We start from the raw sequence: 16,576 nt of genomic DNA, 5'->3' as shown, positions 1-16,576 counted from the left end.
CTTCTTGAAAATCATCTGCATCAAATTCAGAGGCTAGTCTCAGAAAGCAGCTGCTGCAGATTAGATCTCCCTGGGTCTCCAACAACTCTTCAACTCCTCATCCCTTGACCTGATAGTTCTGCAGCACTTTTATTTGTTGCAGAAGGACAACTTTCTTTTATCTTTCTAGCATTATCCCTTATAGTATAAAGTGTAGACTCCTTAAGCCCAGTAGCTCGAATGATATCACATTGCCTTTCATTTCTTTCAAAGCATTACCTCTACCTCTAGATTTTGATGAAGAATAATGGCCTTTCTGTTCCTATCACCATCAGCATTATCGAACACACTGCTTCTATACGCAGTCCAACCACCTTCAAAACCCTATGTCAGGATAAATCAGTCACAACATTGGAATAAGATGGTTAAAAAAAATCACATTATCTTAATAAAATGCAACAATGCATAGAGCAGCTGTGTGTTCCTATACTGAGCATACAACAACTTTTCTTTGTTGTGCAGATTGCACAAGTTTGCGATCACATTATAACCGATTTGGCCTGCATAATAGAAATAGTGTGCCCTAATACATCGATCATGTTGTATCCAATTTGCGCTATGGAAACAGGCGGTAGGGCTGAACTTCCTGTATTACCATTTTCTCTAATTACGTTGACTGATGTTGTCATTGTAAAAAGCAGATATTTTTTTCGATTGGGCTTCCCGTTGCGATGAGTTATAGTCAGAGTCATGTTGGGAAGGAAGTTGTTCAAAGTCAAAAGGCTTTCACCAACAGGAAATGAGAAAGACAAGGTAAGCTACAGAGCGGAGAGTTTGGTCCAATTGTTTCAGTACCAGCAAATCAGTAAATCATCCTGATGATTAACAAAGATGAACTGCAACATTTATTGTTTCATTAGTCGGAAAGCGAACCTCAGTGCATTGTAACAGGTACAGTAAGGTTTTGAATTCAATGTTCATCATGATCTCCCGACTTTTTCAGAATTTCTAATTGTTTATGCATTAGTGCAGGGTGGTACATTTCCGATATAGCACGCGTTGAGATATCTAAATTGCTGATGGTTTTGTGCGTGAACTTGTGATGTTGGTTTGTGAATATCAGGACCAGGTGGCAACCAATCGATGATAATTTGGTTTGTGATTATTGGTATCAGGTTAAACACACACCCTCCTAGCAACTCCACCCCCCCCCCTCCCCCCCCCCCCCCCCCCCCCACCCCACCCACCCACCCCTCCCCTGCCCCAGGTATTTCAGCTATTTACATTTTAGTACAAAGTGCCGTGGATCTGTTACTGTGAATTGTATACAATACTAGAGTGCTTAGTCTTAGGGGTAGTGGCACAAGGAATGGCGGATGCTGAATCTTCAGGAAAACAGTGCTGGGGAAAATCAGCAGATCATGCACTGTGCTGCAATTTATTTAAATTATGTGTGTTTTTTAACCATCTTATTCCAATGTTGTGTTTGATTTATCCTAACATTGGGTGTTGACGATAAGAGTTGTTGGCACTAAGTTATCCCAACGTAACACTGGGGGAGGGTTACCGGAGCTTCTGAAGAAATGGCATCGGTGATTATCTGCTCCTGCCTCCAGTGGTAAACATTGCACAGATGTTCCCTTCAGATATTTATAAAATAGCATATCGGCTGTATTTAATTCTGTAATTCTGCATTGCAGCAGAATGAGGATTTCTCAAGAAATTAAGTTAAAAATCATGATTTTTTTTTTAAATTCCAACTTGCAAATCTTGTAAACCTGGTTTTGTGTTAGGTTATTGTAATGGTGCTGTCATGCTTGCAATAATATGTACCTACAAATATGGTTATTTGTAGGTTAATGGGCTGCAAACATCCATTTATAACTTTTAGCAATCAAAATAGAGAATTTAAGTGGAGTCAATATATTTGTAATATCAATTAGGTTCCCAGTCAGCCTCCTCTATCCAAAGAAATCAACCTCATCTTTTCCAATCTTTCCTCACGATTACAATGGACTCCTCTGCCCTTTCTCCACGGTAGTCACATCTCTCTTGTAAAAAGGTGACCAGACTGTGATCAGAAGAAAGGTCTGAAGAAGGGTCTCAACCCAAAGCGTCACCCATTCCTTCTCTCCAGAGTTACTCCAGCATTGTGTGTCTATCTTCTGTGATCAAAGTAATCTTGTGTACACTCCGGCACAGCCTCCATGCTCTTGGCTATAAAAGGAAATCATCCAGTATAACATTTTCCCCACCTGTCCTGCTATCTTTAAGGATGTGTGTAGATACATATCAAAATCATTATTTTTCTCCACACTGCCCAACATGCTGCTACCTATATTACTAAAAGTAAGACCTTGACCGCTTTTGGCTCGCTGTGCTGTGATTTCCGAGAGAACACTGCCACCTACGGCCGTCATTTTTAGCCACCTTGCTCAGAGCCCCCCTCCGCCTGCCTGGACTGGAGGATTTTTCCCATCAATGAAAAATCAGAGATATATTAATGTTTTAAAAAATGTTGCCATTCTCTCTGCTGCCCCTGCTGGTGGGAGGGGGGAGGGACTATAAAACCCGGAAGTGGTGTGCCTCACTCAGTCTCTGCAAGATGGAGGAAGCGAGAGGTTCACGTCTCTCTGAGCTCTGAATAACACTGAGCACATGTCTACTCAACTGTGAGTGCCTTAATGTGGTTTGAAAATGAAAATATGGTTGGGTTGAAGTAAAAAGGCAGTGCAAATGGTTGTTTGGGGGGGGGTTTGGGTTGAAATAAAATGGCAGTGCAAATGGTTGTTTGGGGGGGGGTTGGGTTAAAGTAAAAAAGCGGTGGAAATGTTTGTTTGGGGGGGGATTGGATTGAAGTAAAAAGGCAGTGCAAATGGTTGCTGGGGGGTTTAGGGCTGAAGTAAAAAGTCAGTGCAAATGGATTGTTTGGGGGGGTTTTGGGTTGAAGTAAAAAGGCAGTGCAAATGGTTGTTTTGGGGGTGTTGGGTTGAAGTAAAAGGCAGTGCAAATGGTTGTTTGGTTAAACTTGACAACTTCCTGTTTGCACTACATTGATTTTAGATAAAACACTACCACTTACGGCTGTGGTTTTTTGGCCATCTTACTCAGTCCCACTCCGCTCATCAGGTGCAGAGGATTCTTCCCATCAATGAAAAATAAAAGTATTATTAGTGTTTAAAAAATGTTGAGAATCTCTCTCCTGTCAATCACGCCGTGAAGGCCACACCTTTTCCAGTGGGAGGGGGAGGGATTATAAAAACCGGAAGTGTGGGTGTGGTTCAGTCTCTGCATGATGGTGGAGGGAGAGGTCACAACTCTGTCTGAGCTGTGAATCAACTGAACATACTGAATGTCTACTGAACTGTGCGTGTGGTGTTTTGTGTGGTTTTATGGTGGTTTTATGATGGTTTCACCCTGCTTGAAATGGTATGAAACTGCATTTGAATGTGGTGGCCTTGCACTCTGCATGAAATGGTATGAAACGCATTTGAATGTGGTGTTGTTACACCCTGCATGAAATGGTATGAAACTGTATTTGAATTTGGTGGCCTTGCACCCTGCTTGAAGTGGTTGGAAACTGCACTTGAATTCGGTGGCCTTGCACCCTGCTTGAAGTGGTAGGAAACTGAACCTGAATTTGGTGGCCTTGCACCGTGCTTGAAGTGGTATGAAACTGCACTTGAATTTTGTGGCATTGCACCCTGCTCGAAGAGGTAAGAAACTGCACTTGAATTTGGTGGCCTTGCACCCTGCTTGAAATGGTAGGAAAATGGATTTGAATTTGGTGGCCTTGCACTCTGCTTGAAATGGAATTTCAAGCAATAGCCGTGAGTCAACTGCCAGCCCACCAGCCATGAGTGAGCTGCCAGCACATCAGGCTTGAGGGACTGAGCTGCCACCCCAAGAATCCATTTGGCCCACAATGTCCATACTAGCCCTCTGGAGACCAGTAGTCCCTGCAGCCAACAACACCCAAACCAGCACTCCAGAAAGCCCCCCCCCCCCTCCCCCCACTGGCCACCAATATTGGAATTAGTGGAGAGGTGGAATATTGCGTCGGGGGACCAGCCCTCCCGTGTGAACATGGGACCCAATGGGTCCCACTTAGTCTAGTATATTATATACTTCCTTGCCTCATTTCACCTCTCCAGATGCTTACAGGCATTTATTAACATTGCCGCACTTCCCCACCCACTGAAGGCATTTACTTCCTGGCCACAATTATCAACAGTGCGCCATTGTGAGTTGAATATCCTGTGCTGTACATAGGCAGGCAGCTGGCCAGGGTATGAGGAGTGAGAGGCCTCGGATAGACTGAGACCCTGGTAAAGAATGGAATCTCTGGTTCAGTCTTGGAAGCAGGGGAATGGAACAATGCCAATTTTATCACTTGCAAATAACTTTACGGGTAATAATAATAAAGTAAAAAATAATAAATCAATGTAGAAACAAGGAAATGCAGATGCTGGTTTACAAAATGAAACACAAAATTTTTTAGTAACTCAGCTGGTCAGGCAGCATCTCTGCAGAACATGGACAGGTGATGTTTCAGGTTGTGACCCTTCTTCAGACTGATTGTAGATTGGGGGGGGGGGAGCAGGACAAAGCGTGCAGGTAATAGATAAACACAGTTGAGGGAGGTGAGGTTTGTCATGTGCTCAAAAACACCTTTCTACTATATTCACCTATTATCTACCACTCTTTGTCCTGCCCCTCCTCTCAGCTATCTTTCTCCCTGCCCCCCCCCCCCATATGATCAGCCTGAAGAAGGGTGCTGACCCAAAATGTCACCTATCCATGATCTCCAGGGATGCTGCCTGACCCGTTGAGTTACATCAGCACTTTATGTCTTGTCTTTTAGTAATATGTCCATGTTCTTCACTAACCCTACTTAGCAGTTTTATCCATTGCACTCCCCCCCTTCCCACCCCTCTCCTATCAGAAGCAAAAAAACATTGCAGTTAATTTGAAAAATGGCTGATAGATCTCTCTGTGATAAAGGCAATCAAAGAAAGCTTTCAGGTGCCCATTATGGATAAACACATCAAGCACCAATAACTATCAGAGTTGCTAAGTATTTCTTCTGTAAACAATTTGTGAAGTTCCTTTCCCTGGGCCCCCTTGGCCACCAGTTAATTCCAAAGGTTAATAAAATGATCTGAAAATAAATATTACTACAGCTACTCTGACTGCACCCATGGATTCAATAAATGTTTAGTCTGGCCATTGCCATCTATTTCAAATATCCACATAAAAAGGGAGTCTTTATTGAGGAAAAAAGCCCAAAGCATATTTTGCTGGATGCAGAACTGAGAAGGTGAGGTGAGGCACTCCAGTGATTCTATCCAGGCCTTTTACCATTTTAAAACTTCAAACATGTACCCTGGAGCTTCCAGCACAACCAAAATTAATGGCTTTAGTCCTCATAACACAAAGTTCTGTAATTTGACATTTTGATGTCTACACGACTTACAGAGCCGAAATAACTTGATCAGAAAGAATAACTGCGCACTAGTACATGTGCAGACATATGGGGTAAATACTCTTGATAGCCTTGCCAAGATAAACTAAAATGGAAGACCAGTAACCTATTTGCTTCCCTATTTATAATCACAATTAAATAATCCTCTTGACATTCTGTGGGTATTTTGTGTAGTCTGCATGCCTTTTAAGGTGTGACCAGCTAGCTGAATTCATTCCTGCTCTGTCGGCTTTGATGGTTGGCACCATCTGATGTAAGGTAGCCTGGCAGTTCCCAGTCTGATTTTTGATGTCTGTCCCATTCCCACAATTTATCTCAATCAGCCTGTCACCTATTGATTTTGTTTAAATTACAAAGCCAAAGGTAACATTTGTCAATTTAAGAATATTTTCTCTCTGCTATAGTGTGTAATACTCTATGGAATCCATCATCAAGTCTTTAAGTGGAATTTGTAATACACTCCATGGAGCTCACCCAGCTCACGTGCAATAAGATAACCAAGTAAGCTTTCCCCATATAATGATCCACTCTAAACTCAAATTAAGGAATCTATTGGTAATTTTAGTTTTTGGTTAGTTTATTATTGCCATGTGTACCAAAGTACAGTGAAAAGCTTTTGTGTGCATGCTATCCAGTCAAAAAAAAGGCTATAAATGAATACAATCAACCAATCCACATTGTACAGATAAAGAATACAGGGTACAACATTTAGTGCAAAGATATAACTTGAAGTCCGTTAAAGTCCAATTAGAGACAATTCAAAGTTCTCTAATGAGGTAGATGGAAGGTCAGGACTGATCTCTAGCTAATGAGAGGACCATTCAGTTGCCTGATAACAGCTGGGAGGAAACTGTTCCTGAATGTAGTTGTATTCGTGTTTTCAAACTTCTGTACTTCTTGCCTGTTGAGAGAGAGGAGTAGAGGGAGTGACCGGGGTGAGACTGGTCCTTGATTATACTGGCGGCATTGCTGAAGCAGTGTGAAGTTTAGATGGAGTAAATGAAAGGGAGTTTGGTTTACGTGATGGTCTGAGCTGCTTCCACAACTCCTCACAATTTCTTGTGGTCATGGATTGAGCAGTTCCCAAATTAGGCTGTGACGCATCCTGATAATGATGCAATGATACAAAACAATGATACAATTTATTTGTTGTCATTTGAACCTCTGATATTTTACACAATTTATACAAACATCCATCACAGCGAATCTCCTCCTCACTGTGATGGAAGGCAAAGTCTTATCTCTCCCCTGCACTCCCCATTCTCCTCCCGATGTCAAAGTCAAAGCCCCCGGCGGGCGATGGTAAATAAGTCTTGCGGCCATTAAGGCTGCGCCGGGCGGTGCAAGGCTGCACTCCGAGTCTTGATGTTAAAGCCCCCGGCGGGCGCTAGCAAGTCCCGTGGCCATTAAAGCCGCGCGGGGCGATGTAAGGCCCCGCTCCAGGTCATTTTCAACCCCGCAACTCGGGCGGGAGAAGTTGCCGTTGCAGAAGCTCCGAAAAGTGGTCTCCCACCAGGGACCCGTGAGCTCCCGATGTCACCGTCCACCGGGCCGGCGGCTGGAGCCTCTGAATCTCCAGGGTCGGGCCGCAGCAGCATGTCACCACAGCTCCTCCCGTTCTGAACACGGCCAGCTCCGCGATGGTGAGTAGTCCACAGGCTCCGCGACTGGAGCCCCAGGTCGTTCCGGTTGGAGGCCACTCCACGGTGCTAGGCCCCAACGACAACGGAGACCCGACAGGGAAAAGGTCGGGTCCTCCGTACAGGGAATAGATTTTAAAAATCCCCACCCCCCCACACATACCCAGTTAAAAAAAACACTATAACTACATTCAAACGAGACAAGAAAATAAAAAGAAAATAAGATGCTTTCTATGGCGCATTTGTAGAAGTTAGTGAGGGGTGTTGGGGAGAAGCCGAACTTCCTAAGCCTTCTAAGGAAGTAGAGGCATTGGTGTGCTTTCTTGGCCACAGCTCCAATGTGGTTGGTCCAGGACAAATTGCTGGTGATATTTATACCGAGGAACTTGAAGCTTTTGAAAATCTCTACACTGGAGCAATCAATCCAAAATGTTACTTCCCGTAAAAAATGGCCCTGTAATCTGTCTGGCTCTATGGGCTGAAAGGCCTGTTTCCATGCTATATATTTAAATAACCTCTGCCTGTGCATGATCCTTTTGATCCTTTTCATTCCTTTGTTATCTCCTTATTCTTTGAATACTTGGATACATTTGTATTCTTTGAATATTGGGGTGGCGCAGCAGTAGAGTTGCTGCCTTACAGTGCTTGCAGCACCAGAGGCCCGGGTTCAATCCCAACTATGGGTGCTGTCTGTACGGAGTTTGTCCGTTCTCACTGTGACCACGTGAGCTTTCTCCGGGATCTTCGCTTTCTTCCTACACTCCAAGGACAGAAGAAGGGTTTCGACCCGAAATGTTGCCTATTTCCTTCGCTCCGTAGTTGCTGCCTCACCAGCTGAGTTTCTCCAGCATTTTTGTCTACCTCCAAGGACATACAGGTTTGTAGGTAAATTAGCTTGGTGTATGTGCAAATTGTCCCTAGAAGGATAATGTTAATGTGTGGGGATCGCTGGTTGGTGCGGACTCGGTGGGCCGAAGAGCCCGTTTCCGCGCTGTATCGCTAAACTAAACTAAATTAAACTACATAAAATCACTATAATTTACTTGCTAGTTTATCTTGCATCCTCCCTCTTTGCTTTCATTATTTTTCTTTACACTTCACCCTTGCACTTTTTAGACCTTTCTCAGCATTTTGCTGCTACACGTTTCCCCATATTTGCTCTATCCTCCCTTCTATACCCTTGTCATACAGGAACTGTGAAATCCCACCCATTTTCTTTGTGGATACATGGTTAGTCTGAGCATTTTGGGTTTTTCTTTAAATATTACTTTATTCATAAAATTTGGAAATGTGTATCTTATTGCCATTCTAAGTACGTCATATAATTTCATTCGCAGTGGATCTGCATGGCATCTTTTTTCCATAATATATATATTTTTTTAAATAAACAGTCCAAGGGTTTTTACATAAATTCCACCCCCTCAATGTTCAATGACCTACTCCACAGAGATGTTGTGATTGTTGTACCAACATTCAATGTGTCCCTCAGCACAGAAGCATGACCCTTGGCATCTCCCAGAATTTGGTTTTAGGCAGCTCCTTGCCCTAAAAGTCCAGTAGTTTTTGGACAGACCAGAGGGTGTTGTTTCCTGACATCATTTCTCCCAGCAGCGTTTGATCTCATTCATGTTTCAGAAATCTGCTTACAAATGTATTCTACTTCCTTTACTGGTTGAACAAGTTTCTTGCAAGGGCAGAGATTGTTTAGAGATACAGCATGGAAACAGGCCCTTCGGCCCACTGAGCCAGACAGATTACAGGGGCATTTGCGATGAGAAATAACATTTTGAATTGATGGCGCTGATGTAGTGATGGTCGAAAGCTTCAAGTTCCTGGGAATGAATACCACCAACAACTTGTCCAGGACCAGCCACATGAAGCACACGGACGCCTCTACTTTTCAACTATTCTTCTGTCTTAAACTTCAGCCTTTAGGTGAGCAGCTGGAGGAACAATGAATCGGGCCTCATCTGTGGAGGAATATGGACGGTCAACGTTCATCTGGACTGAAAGAGTAGAGGGGAAGTAGCCAGTATAAAGAGGTGGGCACAGAGAGGGGTAAATGCGGGTGGGTGGGCAGCAGTTAGCAAGTGATTAATGGATGCAGGAAAGGAGGCGTTGTTTGCAGATGGGAGATAGGTGAGGGATGGAAGGATGGAGACTACAACACTACAACAGAAGGCGGGAGGTTATTGGTGAAGAAAAAGCTGCAGATTCTGCAATCTGATTGGGAAGGAAGATGAAGAATGGAAGTGAATGAGGGGTGGCAATGGCAGATGAGAACAGCACATGGAGGGGAAGGAAAGAGGGAAGGGGATCTAATGGGAGAAGTGTGCGGGGCTAGGGGAAAAAGAAACAGGATGATAGTGGGTTAGGTTACCTCAAGTTGGAGACTTCAATGTTCATACCATTGAGTTGTGCACGGATTCATAATCATTGGGTAGGAAGTTTCTTTTGGTTTGGGTGATAGATTTACCAAGCAGTGTGATATTTATGTAAGCCAAACCAGTTAGCTCCATGTTTAATCCTGGTCTTTGCTTAGTCAAATATCTCATTCGGAATGCAGAAGTCCAATTGGTTAGGTGCACTTAGGCTCAACATCCGTGGCTCCTGAACTCATATGTACAAAATATTCAACATTTCCAGATCTAATTGCAAGCCTGGGTCCTTTTCTGTAAGCCCTCCATTCCACCAGGGTTTACCAAATCACCAAGCATATTCCCCATTGACGTATGCCTATGTTCCAACAATGGTCTTTTTTATTCTTCAGTATGGCATTCGATGCCAGCTTCTGGTCTACTGTATGTCTTTGGTTATCACTCAATGGGCCGATTCTGTCTTCCCTGCCTGACCAAACATAAAGACTGCAACTGGTATATATCTGCTGTGTGATTTGATAGGGAAGGCTTTTCTCTGCAGCTGTTTATGATATCTGTTTGTGAAATGTTACTGTATGATCATAAACAACTTTAGTATTCATGAAATATCCCAAGGTTCTTCTCAGACAAACAATGCCTTCTGAAATGTACTCACTGCCGTTATGCTGGGTAACGGACCAGCCAGTTTAAGCACATCAAAGGCCTGATAACAGTAAGGTACAGAAGACCAATTACATCTATTTTACAGATGTTGTTTGGGAGAAAACTGTCAGTCAGCATTTTGGGAAACCCTCGTGCTCTTCTTCAAACAGTAATGTGGAGACTTTCCAAATACCTGCAACCAGGACTTCAGTCAATATCTCAGCCACGGGACCACAACCCCAGGAGTGCAGCATTCCTTCGGTAGCCGCTGTGATGAGCCTCCAATCTTTAACCATCTGAGTGTCGTGAGAATACTACTATTACGCCAAGCAGACAGTCGAACAGATTTTCTTCATAGAACCGCATTCTTGTGCATGACACTAACTTTGACAACGCCAGGAACATGCCAAATCTTTGTGTTCTGCCTAGGTGAGTCTACTGCATGATTTGTATGCAAAACAAAGCATTTCACTGTACCTAGGTACTGTACATGTGACAATAAAGCATGAACATTCAGTGCAAATGATATTGCACCGTGTGTAAATTGCGACCCGTGGTTCTGAAAGAAGATCGATGCTTTGATAAAAAATAGCAACGAGGAAAAACTATCAGCAGTGAATTACAGTGTTCATTGGGAATGATCAAGGGGTCAAAGTGACTGCTGAGGCTGAGGTTACCACACTGGTTAATAGAGGTGGGATGCAATGACAACTGTGACTGCAGAGCTGATGAAAGTGTAACTGATTATTATCTACGAAAGCAGGAATAAAGATCCTATCAAACAGGAAATATGAAGCACACTGGTTCAATAACCGCAATGGAAGAAATAACCTTGAGTCACTCTCAGCCCGGAGCCCTGCATAACAATACATGAAGGACTCTTTCAGCTAATCCAAATGTGGGAAAATTCAGCCAAACTGCTTATTTTTCTTTGCATAAATACAATACTGCACAGAAGGAATTGTTAAGTACCAAGGAGCATTCACAGACAAATGTGATCAAATCATACAATGGTACAAGTTATATTTAGGCAGCAAGGAAAGAGACATTGTGAATACATTAAGGGTTTCACACATCAGTGATTCAGTTGGAATCGGATCACGCCAAACAATTACATGCAGATTGAAAATCCAGTGCATGCCAACCGTGATTTTCACCACCTCGCATTGTGAATAGAATAAACTAATACATTCCAATAGATTTTATGTCACAACTGGCTGGTAATTTGGTCCATTGCATAACTCGGGAATTCTGAATTGATATCCACTATTCACTTTGATTAATAGGGCCTGGAAAATAAAATAGGCATTGAAAAAGCAAAAGTCACATGTTAACCAACTTTGTGCATATTTCCAAGGTAGTTAATCACAGTGGTTTACAGAGTGTGGACTATAGAATTGCATGGATCTCAGCATTATTTCTCTCTTATCCAGTTCACTATGTCTATACAGGGCAGTGCCCAAAATATGTGGCTGCTGAGTTTTCATCATATTAATCATAATAGAAAACGGCAATGTTGGCTCCCAGATGAACCAACTTTAATAATAAAAAAAGGACACAAAGTGCTGCAGGAACTCAGCGGCTCAAGTAGCATCTCTGGAGAACATCAATAGGTGATAGTTTGGGTTGGGACACTTCCTCAGACTGAAGACCCGAAGCAAGGTGGCACAATGGCATGGCTAGAGTTGCTGGCTTACAGAGCCAGTGACCCGGGTTCAATCTAGACCATGGGTGCTGTCTGTACGGAGTTTGCATGTTCTCCCTGTGACCTGCGTGGGTTCCAGATGCTGGTGCCCTGGTTTCCTCACACACTCCAAAGACGTAGAGGTTTGTAGTTTAATTTGGTTTGGTAAAATTGTAAATTGTCCCTACTGTGTAGGATAGGCCTAGTGTACGAGATGTTGCTTGTCGTCGCAGACTCAGTGAGCCAAAGGACCTGTTTCCATGCTGTATCTCTAAACTAAAGTAAACAATTATCTATGTTCTCCAGTGATGCTGCTTGATCCGCTGAGGTACTCCAGCACTCTGTGTCCTTTTGTGCAAATCAGTATCTGTAGTTCCTTGTTCCTACAACTTTTAATAATCTTATTTAAAGTATCAATGTTATTTTTTTCTACTCAAGTCTCATCAAAACAAATTTCAGAGAGATGGATCTAAACTGGAGTTCCAGTCACTACCTCCTTCATTAGGCCTTCATTAGGTATCCTCTCAAAATTAAGTGGTCAGATATGTCAGAACAAATCCCGCATAAAGAGTGAGAGTAAAAACAAGGAACTCCAAATGCCGGTTTACGAAAAAAGATACAAAGTGCTTCAAAAAAGGAAGTGGCTTCACTGTCATTAGGTTAGAATGCATGAAAGGAGAGAACACAAAGGAAGTGGCACTAATAACCTTCCATCCACAAGCTTCACAGGAAGGGATCATCTGAATCAACACTTAGAGCGACAATGTTAACGAGGGCTTTGAAGCTACCACAAATTTTTAGAGGATTTGTTCATGTTATTTTAATACCAATGAAATGTTACAGACAAATTTTAGGTCTAAGATTTTATAAATCCATTCACAATCCACTTATTTAAGTCTCAGGGATTTAGAACTGGGATCAGTGAATCAAAACAGTGAGAATGTTTAAGCAACAACAATTATTTACCTATCACTGTTTTAGAATGAATGTGAAGTGTTTTGTTGCCTCCTTAACTTAAAGTCAACTCTCCATTTTGAACGGCTTGTCTAATCACTTATAGTCTGAGCAGTTTTAAACTGAGTGACGTTCAGTATAAATTGGTTTTGCTTTACTTTGCGTTGATCATAATTATGTATTCAACATTTAACAAGTCAGTATGTTTTACGTTAATTTGTTTCTTTTACTATTTTATACATTGACACATAGACAAATCCTGTACATATTAATCTAAAGAGTGTGAATTCTGAGCAAGTTAACTGTGGGTTTAATGCAGTATTGATTTAAATAATCTGGTGTGTAGAGAATAAATGTATGGATTTAAATCTTGGATTTTAGGAGAGGAGTAAATATCAATCTGAAAATCAAAGAAGTGCAGGCTCCAGAAAATGAAAATACAAACAGGAAATGCTGGAAATACTTAGATCAGGCTTTATTTGTGGAAAGCGAAGCAGTTAACTTTTCAGATTAAAGATCCCACATCACATCTAACCCTAACCTTGCTGTCTGACCTGCTGTGAGATTCCAGCATTTTCTGCTGTTATTGTAGTAATTACCAGTTCGATCCTTGCCAATTCTCCTCAGGAACAGGAGGTGGCCTGTCTCTGATGCTGTACAATGGCTTGGGTCATTCATGGAGTTGATGAAAGCCTGAACTTTAAGAGAAAATATAAAGCTTGATTGAGCAGAATATTGATCCCATCCCACATCCTGAGCATCTAAAGAAATACAGCCTTTCCTGAACCCAGGTCAGCCCAAAACACTTCACTGTCAGTCAAATAGTTCTGAAGCGTAGTCACTGTTTTTAACCTGAAAGATCTCATAACAATGTGATAAAAGACACATGTGCAGGTTCATGGATAGGAAAGGTTCAAACGGATATGACTCAAACGCGTCCAAATGGCATTAGCTTAGATGGAAATCTTGTTCAGCATGGAAGAGTTGGGCCGAATGGCCTATTTCCATGCTGTATGACTCTATGACCTGTTTTCCAATTATGTTCACTGAAGAATTAAATTTGATCTTATGTCTGCTGATCTTATTCAGATTATATCTTGAGGCTTTTTACGTTTATCCAGACATAAATTTCACCTGAAAGGTAACAATTCGGTTGACACTGCCTCAGTGGAGTACTGAAGTGTCAATTTAAGGTTTGAGCTTATGTCATCCAAGTGGAGCTTGAACCCACAACTTCTAACTCAGAAGCAAGAGGCAAGCTACTTCTAAAGATTCTTTTGTTCATTTGATATTTAATGGTAGTATCACCATGTCACAAAATGGGCCTGGTACTAACTCAATTTCCAATAATTTGTTTACAATTGGTGATGTAACTTTTTTGTATTGTGATTCATTTCTAAACCAAGAAAACAAAGAAAGGTAAGTTTCAATAACAGAAAACTACTTACCATAACATTACCATAACATTTTTTTCAAGCTGTTTGATGTGATACCTTTCAAATGGAAAATACATTTGTAAGGAATTGTATTTTAAATAGGAAATATGCAGATCTTCAGAATATTTTTTTTAATCTTCCATCAGGCAATTTTAAAAGGCATTAGATGATCAATTGGAGGAGGGAAATATGAAGCCATCTCGGCCCATGAACCGGTAAGTTACAGTTCATTTATGGGATCTTTCTGATGAGACACAATTTATCCACAAGCAGCTAACCTGCCATCTTAACTCTGAAACAAGAAGGCATGACCTGTTTAAAACAATGGTCAGAGATGAAGTAAATTACAGAGGAAAAAAATTAAGGTGTATAACACTTCCTTTCCTCAGACTATCACTTCTTTTGTTTCCAATGCCCTTACTTGTCCCACTGATAGTCCCACTAAGTACTGTGCAATGTCAGATTAATACAAGCTTCAGATTTCTTTCCAGCTTCAGTACTCCAAAATTAATCTAAAGTCTGCAAACAAATTAAAGTATGGCCAAGGAGTAGGTACAAACCAATGAGTGTAATTTGTCCTGCACTATCTGTCATATTCATTCCTCTGATTAGGATGCAGACTGACAAGACATCCTTCTTAGCTCCAACTTTATAATCAAGTTTGCTGATGACACTGTGGTGGTGGGCCTGATCTCCGATAACAATGGGATGGCCTACCGGGAGGAGGTGGCTGATCTGGCACTCTGATGTCAGGACAACAGCCTCCTCTTGAATATCAAAAAAACTAGGAAGCTGATCGTGGACTTTAGGAGGGCGCATCATCCGAGGACGTACACACCATTGAAGATAAATGGGGATACAGTGGATAGGGTGAGCGGCTTTAAATACCTGGGAGTCCACATCTCAGAGGATCTGACACGGACATCACAAGCTGCAGCACTGGTGAGTAAGGCAAGGCAGTGCCTTTATCACCTCAGGCAATTGAGGAAATTCAGAGTGTCTCTGAGGATCCTCCAGTGCTTCTACTCAGCGGCTGTGGAAAGCATCTTGTCCGGAAACATCACGATTTGGTTTGGGAACTGATCTGCCCAGGACAAGAAGGCTCTGCAGAGAGTAGTGCGTTCGGCCGAACGCACTAAGGGAACTACACTCGCCCCCTGCAGGAACTATACATCAGAAGGTGCAACTCCAGAGCCAACAAGATCATGGGAGACCCCTTCCACCCCAGCAACGGACTGTTCCAGCTGCTATGGTCAGGCAAACGCCTCCGTTGCCATGCTGTGAAAACAGAGAGGATGAGAAGGAGTTTCTTCCCAGAGGCCATTAGGAATGTTAACTCCTATCTCACCAGGGACTAACTTTACTTTACCAATTTACTGTTGTGTTGTGTCTTTTTTAAATTGCTGTTTTTTCTTTTTTTTCCTCCCACAAATATGTAATATGTGAATATGTGATTCTGTTGCATTCTGTTTGTAGTTTTTTTTTTACACAATCCGCAAGCATTGCCACTTTCATTTCACTGCACATCTCGTATGTGTATGTGACGAATAAACCTGACTTGACGACTATACTTGAAGAGTCTCTGCCACTGGAGGAGAGGAATTAACTGGTCTAGTGTTGTCTAGAGTTGTAACTTCCTTTCTTTTAAAGTATTTTTATTAATTTTTTCAAAATCAAAAACAAAACAACACAAAAACCCCCCAATAATGATAAACATAACAGTGATATTGATAAATAGGGATCAGGATTACATTAATAACAGCTATAACCTAAGTATGAGTCCAGTGTCAAAATACACATTGGGTATAGACCCCACGGTCTCTATGTAAATATAGTTAAGTGTTTAAAAGAGAACTTGTATATATAAAAACAGAAAGATAAAAAGAAAAAAGAGAAAAAAAAGAGAAAAAAAAGAGAAAAACAAAAACCCCTAAACTAAAAATAAATGCAAAATAAAATCTGGGCTACAAAGAATTTCAACAATTTAAGTCCCTGTTTGTCGTTAAGTCTGTTCCACCATATAAAGGTAAAATAATTATTATAACGGTTGGAGAGGGGACAATTTATATTGTGTGGAAATGTTGAATAAAGCTTCCCCAAGTCCTATCAAATTTAACCAAGGGTTCGACAATGACACTCCTAATTTTTTCTAAATTTAAACATGATATCGTATCAGAGTACCAATGGAGTGTGGTCGGAGGGTTAGAATCTTTTCATTTAAATAAAATAGATCTTCTGGCAATTAATGTAGTAAAAGCAATCAACTGATTGGCAGAACGGGACAGATGAGTAGAATCTAACATTGGTCGCCCAAAAATTGCAGTAATAGGATGAGGTTGTAAATCAATACCTAACACTACAGAAATAGTGTCAAAAAT

At 41.7% G+C, this 16,576-nt stretch overlaps 1 protein-coding gene across 1 annotated transcript in view; it reads left to right on the top strand.

Moving 5' to 3' along the window:
* The first annotated feature begins 780 nt into the window (after positions 1 to 780).
* Positions 781 to 16,576, top strand: part of LOC116979671 — a 121,728-nt gene continuing 105,932 nt past the window's right edge. The window contains exons 1-2 of the mRNA XM_033031389.1: positions 781 to 930; positions 14,345 to 14,413. Coding sequence (XP_032887280.1) covers positions 14,388 to 14,413 — 26 coding nt within the window. The 5' untranslated portion in view covers positions 781 to 930; positions 14,345 to 14,387. The remainder of the gene's footprint in view (positions 931 to 14,344; positions 14,414 to 16,576) is intronic.

This window comes from Amblyraja radiata, chromosome 1 (assembly GCF_010909765.2).
Source record: "Amblyraja radiata isolate CabotCenter1 chromosome 1, sAmbRad1.1.pri, whole genome shotgun sequence".
NCBI classification, from domain to species: domain Eukaryota; kingdom Metazoa; phylum Chordata; class Chondrichthyes; order Rajiformes; family Rajidae; genus Amblyraja; species Amblyraja radiata.
Note: the sequence above shows the minus strand (reverse complement) of the source record. Positions and strands in the feature narration are given on the sequence as shown.